This window comes from Amborella trichopoda, chromosome 11 (assembly GCF_054954075.1).
Source record: "Amborella trichopoda isolate Santa Cruz 75 chromosome 11, AtrichopodaSantaCruz75HAP2 v2.0, whole genome shotgun sequence".
Taxonomy (NCBI): Eukaryota; Viridiplantae; Streptophyta; class Magnoliopsida; order Amborellales; family Amborellaceae; genus Amborella; species Amborella trichopoda.
In genome coordinates this window covers 10,618,652-10,630,924 of record NC_142346.1, presented here as the reverse complement: position 1 = coordinate 10,630,924, position 12,273 = coordinate 10,618,652, and the positions used below count along the sequence as shown (strand labels likewise).

The window sequence follows — 12,273 nt, the reverse complement described above, 5'->3', positions numbered from 1 at the left end:
CCTCATTATTCACCTCGAGAATACAAGTGTTGAAAATACCTTAAAACAATGTTGCCCCATGTAAAAAATTTTTTGAGGCTACTAGGAAGGAGATTACACAATATTTGAGTTCAAGGAAGTACAAAAAGAAAGAAAAATGTGAAGAGGCACCAGGTAGAGCAGCCAAGACTCATAGGGTCTCATCGGCACGAAGTGAGAGGGAGGTAGAAGAAGAGAAGGAAAAGGCAAATTCAAAGGAAACAGAAGAGGACGAGCATTATGTTGAAGAGGGAGATGACTTTGATGATGATGGTCTCGAATCTGATGCATATGATGAGGCATACCCTACTCCTTCTGATGATGACTGAAGAATGAAGAGTTGAAGACGCATGACTCTTGGTGTTGACAATTTAGTCTTAGACAATATATTTTCTGAATTTCTGTATATTTTCTTTTTCTCTTTTTAGTTTCTAGTTTCTATTATCTAACCCTTGTGTGTACACTTGCATGGTTCTAACATTGTATGAAAATATGAATTATGGAGTATCTAAATTCTCCTCATTCATGGAAATATGGATTATGGATTATGTGTTATGTAGTTATACTGTTAGACTTAGACACATAAACTAACATTTTTCTTTCTACTGGGCCGCCCAGGTTCTGGGCGCCCGCCTAGGAGTTGGGCTACCTAAACTTTCCCCAACTGCCTAGGTGCCTCCCAGTGCTTTTTGAAACACTGGGAGTAACTATGAGCTGGTTCTCAGGCTTGGTGTTGATGGGTGTTCCTCTTGTCCTTTCATGTGTGCCACTCACTCGATCATGGTGTCAAAAGAATAGGGAATAACACCTTGGCTAAAGAAAGTCTTGTACTCGGGAGCAAAATTCTCTAAGGCCATGGAGATCTTTGCTGGATCTGTGAGTGGGCATTCGATAACCCACATTGTCGCATCACGGAATCAGTTGATGAAATCCTCGAAGGACTCTCTCGGGTTTTGTTCCATTGCACTAAGTTCGCCAAGAGAGAGAGGTCTTGGTGTCAATCCACGGTAATGACAGACAAAGAGGTTGAACATTTCATCTAGAGTGATGTGTGATTGAGTACTCATCATTCTTCAATGTCAGTTCAGAGCCTCGCCGGACAATGTTTACGAAAATATGGCATTCAATTGATTTGGCATATCTCGCAAAGCCAAAACAGAGAGGAGGTCTGCATTAACATGGGTGTCTGGATTGCTCGTCCCATTGAATTTATTACATAATGTCTTCCATGCCATCGAGGATCTCTTTAAAATAAGCCTTCGGGGGTAGAATCTCATGAATGCCCATTCTCACAAGCATGTCTTGCATTACTTTCATGGTGCCTTCGTATTGGGTAGTCGGTATGACAGTAAGCCCACCAGTTGGCAGGTTCCCAAGTGTGGACTGATGAGTCAGAGCTTGGGGTATATGTTAGGTTGCATGGACCAGAGGTGGATATGCTGCAGTCACCGGGGTGGCTTGATATGCTTGTGCTTGAGGAAAATATTGTCCCATTGATGTCGCCACAAGGCTGCGAAGGTTGAACAATTTGTTGAACCTAACACACAAATGGAACCGATTGAAGAACAGGTTGACTCAGTTGTCCTCGGGGTTGTTCTATAGCACTAACCTGGTTTGGAACTGACCCATGTGATGGGCCATGATTAGTATAACCTCGGTAAACTAGACTTTGGAGGGCTGCTTTAACACCTAGGTCTCCAAGGGGTTGGTTCAGGTCAAGGCCTCCATTTCCTATTGCATTAAGGTTATCATGAGTTGTGTTATGGTTGCTTGATGTTGGGTTGGATCCCCTAAACCTAGGTGGAACCTGATTATTGGGGTTTCGAGGCTGTTGTGCATCAAAGTTACCATGATTTGAATTATGGAAATGAACATTAATAGTGCGTAAACCTTTTCCCTTACTTGACTCCCACTTTGAGTACCCAAGAGTCCTTGCAGAACGACCCCGGCTCGACCCCCTTGATTGTTTAAGGGTCTTTCGGCTGTACTAGCTTTTTGGGCTACACAAATTTTAGGATGTCGAAATGATCCTCGAGATTTTGCTTCTAGTTGGAGACTTGGGCGTTGGACAACGGATGGATTCGGGTTATTGCTATAATCTCATGGGAATGCAGCAAGCTGGTCCCTAGGATTGAGCAAATTGGGTTTAAAGTCAGGAGTTAAACAATCATCATGGTCGTCTAGGGTTACCGACATGGTGATTCGTTCTAAATTGATCTTGAATCTAGACTTGGGGCCTAACCTAGATTTGGGTCTCACTAGAATTGATAGGTTACGGTTTGGACCCTGAACTAAAGTTAATCTAATCTAGTTTTAAGGACAATTCTAAATCTAGACCTAGACTGGATGAACCTTGCTGAACTTGATGGGTTTTGGACTAGGTGAACGTAATCTAGTTTAAGGGACAACTCTAAATTTAGACCCAGGCTAAGACCTAGACTAGATGGGTACAAGTCTTAACTCGAACCGAGAGGGGGCCTAGACTTGGGTGTGAACCTGGTTCGAACTTGGGCTAGGCTGCACACAAACCTAGACTTAGACCCATAAAGATTGAGTTCAGACTAGGTGTGGACTTGGACTGAGATCTAGGTTGGATTGGGCACAAGCCTTGGCTCGGACTAAAAGGGGGGGTTAGGCTTGAACTTGGTTCGAAGCTAGGCTCAGCTGGGGGTGAGCCTGGACTCGAACCCAAAAGGATTGAGTTCAGACTAGGTGTGGACCTGAACTAAGATCTAGGTTGGGTTAGGAACGAGCCTAAGCTCGAACAAAAAGGGGGCCTAGGTCCGGACCTGGGTGTGAACCTGGGCTGGGCTGAGCACAAGCCTGAATTTGGACACAAAAGAAGTGAGTTCAGACCAGGTTCACACGTCAACTGAGATCTAAGACTGACAATCCTAAATAAAGAACATCAATTCATTCGAAATTTTTGCTCTAAACTATGGGTAGGCTAGATTCGAGTGGGTTCCTAACTATTGAAATGCAACTAGGCTAAGTAGGTCCCCACGTAGGTCCTGGCCACCTGTTAAAGGAATCAATCAAGTCCTACTATGTGTGGAGTTGCTTTGAGGCTGAGGACTGCGGAGGGGGCGCTCACAGTTAAGGTTACGCGAAACCTAACTGCCCCAGCTCTCAAGGCTAAGTGCACCTCATGACTTTAACGCCAGATTTTAGGAGTTTTCGAAAATTTTGTGGTATTTTGGGCCTTTTCAGTCCATTGTGTGTAAATAGTGTGTATGAAAGCACACAAGTGTAGTGGGTGCAGGATGTGGCAACCAAGCAAATCAAACAAAGAACAAAATTAAGTGAAAATGAAAATAAAAGAATGTGAATACTTGGCACACTCGTGCCAACTAGGGTGTGCTCTCGAATAGAAACTAATCGGTCATGAGCACATTAGAGGCGCAAGGGTAGGTAACCCCTAGAAAGGTGGTGAAAACAGGGTACAGTCAGCGCCTAGTTGGGTGCGGGTCGGGTCGAGGGTGACTTGATCAGGACAAAGTCAGAGGAGGGTGTAGGCAACCTTCGATTTTTTTTTCATATGTATTTTATTTTCTATGCAAGGTTAATCTGAACATGTGAAAAGCAAGGAAATCATGGATGCAGATGAAATAAATTAAATTAAAATAAAATAAAATATGCACAGATTAAAACTGATCATGTTCTTAAAAAGAAAATTTTTTTTATTTTAAAAATTTTATTTTCAACCCCAAAGTGGTGGGAAGCAGGGATAAAAGTCTTGGAACTGGATTGTAGCCCCCAAGAAATTTTTCGAGGACTTTGAAATTGGGAGACACAGGATTTCTCACCCAAGAATAATGGGGAGACATAAGGTGTGTCACCCTAGACAGATGGGGAGACACAGGGTGTGTCACCCCAGGCAAACAGACCAACACACTGTATGTCGCCTCCTGCAGTCAGGGGTCTCGAAGTTTTCGAGATCCCAGACCCGAACAATGTTGTTCTTGAAGTTTTATGAGTAGAAAACAGCAGAAAACAGTGAAGAAAAAGTTGTATTTCTTACGCTGATCTAGCTCAAAATGCCCCACTGTGGGCGCTAAACTGTTTACAGCGCAAATCAGAGCATATCTTTGACTGAAGATCACTTGTTCAACACTACAAACTCAGTTATTAATTTCAATAGAGAGCGGAATCAATCGAATTCCGATCTAAGGGCAGATCTATTCAGAAATGAACAGATCTGCTCTCATATCAGCGGCAAAACCAACATTGATCCTATACACAAAATATTGAAATAAAGCAAACAAAAGTACTTAAAATCTAATAAATAAATGAAAACATGGAGAACAAAAGTTACTTGGCTGGACTAGTTGGCCTGGAACACCCCAAACTTCGAGGCCTTGCCTATATCAGGACCACTGTGTTTACATCGTGAGGCCTTAGTGTTTCTCTTAAAATTTGACCAAGCCTTGGCTTGGTTGAACTAGAGTTTTCTAGATCTGATCTAGGTATTTGAGGTTGAAGATGGCAGATGGCCTAAGGTTTTACTAGGGTTGTTTGTTTCTGAGGTTTCTCTCACTAATTTTCTTAGCTAATGGTCTCTCCTAAAATGGTCGTGCAAATGCACTTTTATAAGCTGAAAAGCACATAGAATGGATATCTATCAAAAACCATTGGATCTGCTAACTCAAATTCCAATTTTGGGGGTCAAACGGCTGGGTGACGCACCCTGTGTGACCTAGACTAGACCTAGACTTTGGTGACACACAACCCAAAAGCATCCAAATTTGTTGAATTTTGAGTGAATCAGGCCAGGAATGATTTGGAAATTGACACCTTCCGTTGATTTGTCTGGGCGACTAGGGTGTGTCTCCCCATCCAAACTGAGTGTATGTCCAACCTAGATCCACTGGATTTGGCCCAAATATGGCTGATAGCATTGCATTAAGTTAGGACCATGCTAGGAACTGAAAAAAAATCAACTTCGATTGATCTGGGCAGGGTGACACACTCTGTGTCTCCCCACATAAATGGGTATCACCCACCCAAATTAGGCCCAAATTGGAATTTTCTACTTTCGAGGTGTTTTAAACACATTTGTTATGTTGCCGGTCAAAAATCAAGTAAAAATAAACTATTTTTGTTACTTTACTTGATTTATTACTAAAACAGTGTATGGATCATAGGATATGGATCATAAACTATAGTGTTTTATGGTTCAAGGGTGCTATGTAATAGTGTGGTCCTCGGGGTTCAAAAAAACTAAAAACTTTCCCAATTTCAAAATTAGGTGTCCACATCACCTTAAAATAAAAAAAAATTCCTAAATACTCGGAAGAAATGGTTCGATGGGAAATAGGCTGAGGCAGAGAGAGGGCACTTGGGAAGAGAGGGCACTTGGGAAGATGGAGAGAGAGAGAGAGAGAGAGAGAGAGAGAGAGAGAGAGAGAGAGAGAATGCCAAAGATGGAGATCGGGGTCGGGAGAAATAACCCGGCCTTGACCTGCAAGGCTGAGTGGACTTGACCAAGTTCTTATCACTATTTTTTTTTTTTTTAACAATTTGAATATTAAGAAATTCAAACCATCGAATTATCCCAAAAGGTAAATTGAATTCGACCATCTAGAATTGTTAGATATACAAATTGAATGAATAGAGAGAAAAAACAAAGAGTCACTAGGCTTAGTTGCAAGCACTCTCAAGGCCGTAGAGAACCCCTGCATAAGGCTCAGTAAGGCCCCCAAAGAACCGATCCCTCAACCCCACAAAAGCATGCCAAGTGAGCAAGCTATCGGACCCAGCTTGGTGGCAGGAACCCACTGCTCGGTCCACGTTCAATGACTCAGCTAGCCTGGCGAGCCCACCGTGCAAGCCCCCACAATACTTCATCAAGTGTTTCAAGTCATAAATCTCCCCAAAGTAGGTCCTAACCATTGTTAAGAACTCTTCAAGTTCACCCGGCATCTCTCTCCACGTTAATAGTTTCAACAGATATGCGAAGTCATATGCACTATGGAAAGTGACCCACTTAACGTTATCATTGCAAACCAAACCCGACCCCATCAGGAGCTCGGCGAACAGTCTGGACTCGATCCCGTCGGTTGAATTCTTCTCAAAATCGATCCCGTGTTTCTCGAGGAGAGAGATTGAGGCGGGAGAGTAGGGATGTTTCAAGAGATTGAAATCCTTAAAATTGAATTGCCAAATAAATTGAGAGTCAGTGCCTAAATTAGGGAGATTTCCCGAAGAATCAGCCAAGGTGAGACCGACTTGGATCAGATGGAGAGCATCTACGTTTGCCTTGAGCGTGTGGTACAGAAAGTCAGAATATCTCTTATATCTTATCGATGGTTTGATCACAACCCCAGGAAATTCAGTGTCCATGGCCACATAAGGGAACCGATCCACAAGATCGGAGATCAGTGCAAATTCCTCTTCTAGGTTTTCGGCCCAAACCTCTCGGATCTCGATCGGTGGGCGGTTCTTCTTAGATTCCATGAGCGGCAGGGGGGGGGAATAGACTGAAAACAGGGAATGGATGGAGGAGTGGAAACAGGCAAATGGAGTTTCTGGAACGGGGACTGGGTTTTGGAGGGGCGAGAATTTGATGGATGGTGGGGTTGAAGGGTGTGGATTATATTGAGAGAGAGAGAGAGAGAGGGGATGAGGCTTGGGATATTGCTGGGAAAGGGGAAGGTATCCGGACCGCGTGTTGAGATGTCATTCTCTCTCTAACTCTTTTGTTTGACTGAAAATTATATCTTTCTCTCTCTAACTCTGTGTTTGACTGAAAATTATTGGTTGGCGGTCTCTTCTAATAAATTATTGGAAGGCGTGGTCCGAGAAGCACGAAAAAGAAAAAGGTGAAACGCATGTTCAAACGGGATTTGTTTATATATGCTACCCACTTGACTCTAGGTCTGGTCACGAATGTTTCCCAAATTTCGGCTGGGATTTGATGATACGAAATCTGGATATGTTTCACAAAAATTGGGCCAGAATGCAGATTCAGTTTCTCCTAGACACTTGTGACGCAAAAAACAAAAATGGAAGGGTTCTTTTTGGGTAAGTGAAAAAATTATAATATAGGTTTCCTATAACGCTAAGTGAAATCCGAAATTTCAGTGAAGAAATTGATTAGTAGGAGAATCGGCTATATTTCGACAAAGAATGGCCTAATCCATAAATTAAGTGAAAAAAATCGGACTTTAATTTTTATTTAATAAGGAAATAATAATAATAATCTATGTTAATTATTTAGGCCAAGGTTTAAAAAATATGATCGGTGACTCGAATCGGCCTCACCCATACCCGTGTCCGATTGGAGAATCGGATGAATCGGCAATTTTTGTCTCAAAATTTTATAAAAAAAAAATCACTATAAATCTCTAAAAATAATGTTCTTTTAGATTCTAAAAGAAATTAAGAGTGATGCATCAGGCATTTTCATTATTTTGTAAAAATAAATGAATACTGAGATGGTGTTTTCAAAAAATAGACATATGTGTAATAAGGGAAAGTTTTAGATATTTTCATAGTAATCAAAACTAAAACGGATATTTACATAATTTTTTCTAATAATAATAATAATAATGAGAATAGCAGTAATATGATGATGATGATGATGATAATAATAATAATAATTACAACAACAATAAAATACGGACGTATCGTTTGCCCAATCCATAATTCAAAATTATTTGTAAGGAAATAAAGATAAAATCAAGATCAGGAACAATCATAAATTTTGAAAATAGTTTGATAAGCGATTTAGGAAATGATGTCCTTCCTAGTTTTCAAGAGATTCAAGATTCAGAAGTAGATCTCAATTCACGGTCAATTTAATTTTTGCCTAGGATTCATGAATTTGAAGACAAATAGATTACATGTAGCTATTAATCTATTTTTTCTCCTAAGATAATGAAAGTAGATGATCCAGAATCAGACCATTTTAATGATCAACGTTTTCTTGTTTTAATTTCGTGATCGGGATCTCAAATTTTGGAAATAAAAAATGGAGTAGGACGCTCCTCAAAAGCTATCTTCTACAAAATTTCCATAGTACATGGTGCGTAACTCAAAATAACAGCAAATATTCAACCTGTCTTCTATTTAGGACAGGCCGGGCGGCACCAGCCTTAAAAGGTACACAAATTGTGGCCCGAGGGCCTGGGTAGGGTCAATGCTGATCCGGTTCATCCTAGCCAGCCCTCTTTTTTTTTTCTTTTTTTTTTGTCTTTTTTTTTTTCATTTATTTTTTTCCCAGCCCCAACCTTCCCAACATGGCCTCACCCTAACAGGGCCAGGCCTAGGCCAGCCTTAAGGGAAAAAGGACCAGGGCCCGGCCCATTGCCGCCCTTAGTCGTCATCGACATGAGAATGTGTATCTCGATGTGTATGGCACATACCAAGAGTTTATTGAACTTGTTAAAAAGGGTCAATTCTACAAATTTTGGAACGAGGAATTGGTCAATACTTGACAAAATGTATCGAAATGCATATTTAAACATTTTCCAATTATCTCGCCCATCTCTTTTTTGTTTCTTGGCTGAGCTAGTCAAAGCTTTGGCAGGTACCCCATTCGTGGCATTAATAAGGGAAACAAGTATACTAAAATTATAAATAAACAAGGGATGCATTTCTACAACCCCTAGGCCTTACTAAAAAAAAGTACAGCATGTATACTAGTCTCTCTCGGGAGCACAGTTTAATTCTACTCCCTTATTAGAAAGACCCATTTGGAAGGTTTTTGCAATCTGAAATTTTAGTAACTATTTAAGAATTGCTAGATGATTATTCTCCCAAAAAAAAATGAAATTTCAGTTTTGTAATACCATCTTGGTGCAGAACCAGCACTAGAAATTATAGATATGAGGCTAGCTGTGCATCAACCACCCAACTTCCTTGATCTCGATCAAGGGAATGAAAAAAAAGGGGATTTTCGGTCCCCAAATCTTTTCATGCTCAAGTCACTTGCAATATAGAAGGATGACCTTCCGATTCAAAGTACTCTCAACACACAAAGATGGAAACTCCCTCACTCTCTCTATACCAAGGAGGAGAAAGCGGATTTCATTATCGAATTTTAACAAAACTATTCAATTGTTCAGACAATGTTCCATACGTACAAACCAGTTTGTTAAAACTAAAAAATAACCAAAATACCTTAATAAAGTGTAAAATTTACCAGATTACCCTTGTGCCCTATTTCCATTCTTGCATGTAACTCTCACGGACCTAAGTTCCCATCGATGAAACCACAACTTATAAGCATTGAAACTACACAATTTTGACTTTTAGACTCATGAAAACTTTCACACAATAAATTATTTGTCTCCACACCAAATTCTCTCGCCTTTAACAAATCCTAAAATGACCAACTAACAAAGAGAAAATGGCAAACTCATTCTAGGGCTGAAAACAAAGAGACAATGATAAATACATAACAGCGACAAAAAAAAATTGTTTGAAAATAACAATCTCATGCTGGTGACTAAAAAAAACTTTAAAATAACAAACAGATCCTAGGAGCGAAAAAATTCTAGATGTGATTTTGCGTCATATCTCATCATGCCCTCTATTCAATCTCGACATTATTTTTTTAAGTGCATAGAGAATAAAATTAGGAATCTTTTTATGGAGGTTAATCTATGGATTGAAAATGTTACATCCCCAATATTTGGGATCCTAAAATTAGTTCTAAGTGGGGCCCGAGAGGGAAAATGGACATTCTACCCAACGGGAGTAGAATATCCTTCATCATAAAAGTAAAGCCTCCCTTAAAAATCTTGTCCCAAAAAATACTTGAGGCATGGGAAATCCCTAAGATGGCTCTAAAATTTGTTTCTACCTTTAATTATGAAATTTTTAGCTCAAAAAATAGTACAAATCTTATGGATCTATGAACACTTGAAAATGGACAATCTAGATTATATGTTGCAATCTACTCTATTTTTAAGACTTGAAATCGTAATTTTCTTTCATAACCACAACTATTAAGGTCGAGATGATCGATTTGAAGGGTTTTTTTATGCAAAACTATAGTTTTCAATGAGTTTGATGTGAGGCTTTAATTTTTCCTATAAAACCTCAACCTTGTTTTAACATTTTCCATAAACAAAAAGCTAAAATTCTCAACTCTCATAGAGCTTGTAATGTACAAAAGATCCTCACTACATACACTCATGGCACACTCCAATTACTCGATCAGTAGGACACAACTTCATCTCTAGTAAATAATATATAGATTCATCCTTGGGAGGTGATAGGAATACCTGGTATATAATACCACTTTCATCTCTTGTAAATAATATTCTTTGGGAGTGGTATGAATATGTAGTAAGTAATTTCAAATTTTCCATGAGGTTACTTTTTGGCCAAATCACCTGGATTATGGTAATGAGATGGACCTACCGAATTTTAAGATACTCCTATAAAAATTCCTTTTTCAATTTGCAAAGAGATTTTAGTATTTGATCCCACTATGCATTGGTGTTGAAACTCCAACACACTGTCTGGGTTTGTGATGCGCAAAATTGCAAGTGGTCATGGCATTCACTTTCAATTTTGCACGTGCAGCAAGTGTTATCTAATTTGAGACCCATCTTTGAGTTCTATCATTGTTGGGAAGCTTATTTTGGTTAACCAACAAAATCAGAAGGTCCTACGGTTGGATTAGGCTTTTCCAAATAGCTTTGAGGAATATATTTGACCTCACGTACCTCGTCCCAATTTTGAGTAGGCATCTAAGTGATTTCTTCTGCCCCATTATTTCAAATAACTTGTTAGTTGTGTTCTCCAATGATTGAGAGTGTCATCTATGCTTTTGCCGTTGTTTCTTCTACCCCATTATTTCAATAACTTGTTAGTTGTGTTCTCCAATGATTGAGAGTATCATTTATGTTTTCGCTCTTTATTTTTGTTTTGGAAGAATACCTTATATTATTTCAAAATAATATCCCTTTTGTTTCATAGTGTTAGATAAAAGTGTAAAACCTTAGAAATGGTGTTGTCTTGTATATAAAGAGAAGTGATAATCGAGAGCAACCTTATTTGAACATATGGGCATCCTCTTCACTTGTGATCTAAAAATTATAGGCAGAGTAGGCCTATGCGGATCACATACAACACGCAATCACATGTATGCAAGGGCACCATGGCACTTGACGTTGCACTTAAACGTTTGCATCGGAACATGAGCATCCCTCAAATGTGTGCAAGTTGAGAGCATCCCTTGCCCAAGCACTTGTACAGGTCAAGCTCGTGGCTCGTCTATCTTTTTGTTGCAACATACATTGCCTCTGGTGATTGGTATTGAAGGGCATTATGGTATATAAGCTCTAGTAGTTTGGTGCACTCTGGTGAATAGAGTACCCTGCCGGTGAAGAAGCACAAGTAGTGTGTCCTCCAATGAATTGATGCACTCCTGTGATTTGTGCCCCTCTTATAGAATTGTAATGATTATTTTATCGGAACCCAATAAGACAAATCATGTGATTGTGGGTGCACACGTGAACAGTGCGACAGTTTGTTTCCCGAAACCCAAAGAGTCACCACGTGATTGTAGATTTCATGTTACACATGTGAACATATACGTCGTTCTGACAATTGAGATTTCATGAGACGTAATTCTTAATCTTTTGATACTTGAATGATCAGACAAAGGATAAAATAGTACTCTCCCTCTCTATAAATAGACATGTTTCCTCCTATTTTTGACAAGAAGTTTACGTACCAAGTTTTCTTACTGTCATTTTCTCTCGAGATAAGAGACAATTACGGTGCTCTAGATCTTGCAATATCTATCCATCTCTATTGACAAGATAGTTTCCTCAAACCTCTACTCTCATGTATCCCAGGAACAAATTTGCTAAGTTGAAACTTAGATGCACACTGATGTATATACGCTATCTTGAGAAAGCAATATATCGTGTCTAGAATCAAAGATATTGAAACCCATTTAATTTCTTTCGATTTCTATTTTGCACCATTTCACCCATCTCTAATGTTTCTCAGCCCATATATCTCTTTGTCAATCTATAGTTCCAGAGGGGGTATCGCCAAATGTGTTTTTTCTTTAAAATTGCTCATACAAGCCATATTTTCCACTTATCTTCTATCAAGTAGGCACATGCTGATATTTTTAATTCTTTTAGTACCTAGGGCACTTTCGCTGCAAGTACACAAATTGTTAACTAGTTGACTAGATTTGGGTGTATTTGGCAAGGTCGACTGCCCAAGAGGAAGTCCACGTGAGCTTTTGAAAGGTGTTGATCCCACTCTCCCATTCCATCAGAA

At 39.6% G+C, this 12,273-nt stretch overlaps 1 protein-coding gene across 1 annotated transcript; it reads right to left on the bottom strand.

The window, feature by feature from the left end:
* Positions 1–5,567: 5,567 nt before the first annotated feature.
* LOC18444485 (putative CCR4-associated factor 1 homolog 9) lies at positions 5,568–6,610 on the bottom strand. The gene has a single exon (XM_006854657.4). The coding sequence runs from the start codon at positions 6,472–6,474 to the stop codon at positions 5,659–5,661; it is 816 nt and encodes a 271-aa protein (XP_006854719.3). The 5' UTR covers positions 6,475–6,610; the 3' UTR covers positions 5,568–5,658.
* Between the last annotated feature and the right edge of the window lie 5,663 nt (positions 6,611–12,273).

Excerpts from the sequence above, each read along its gene's own strand:
- LOC18444485 (XM_006854657.4), bottom strand. The coding sequence starts at position 6,474 with ATGGAATCTAAGAAGAACCGCCCACCGATCGAGATCCGAGAGGTTTGG.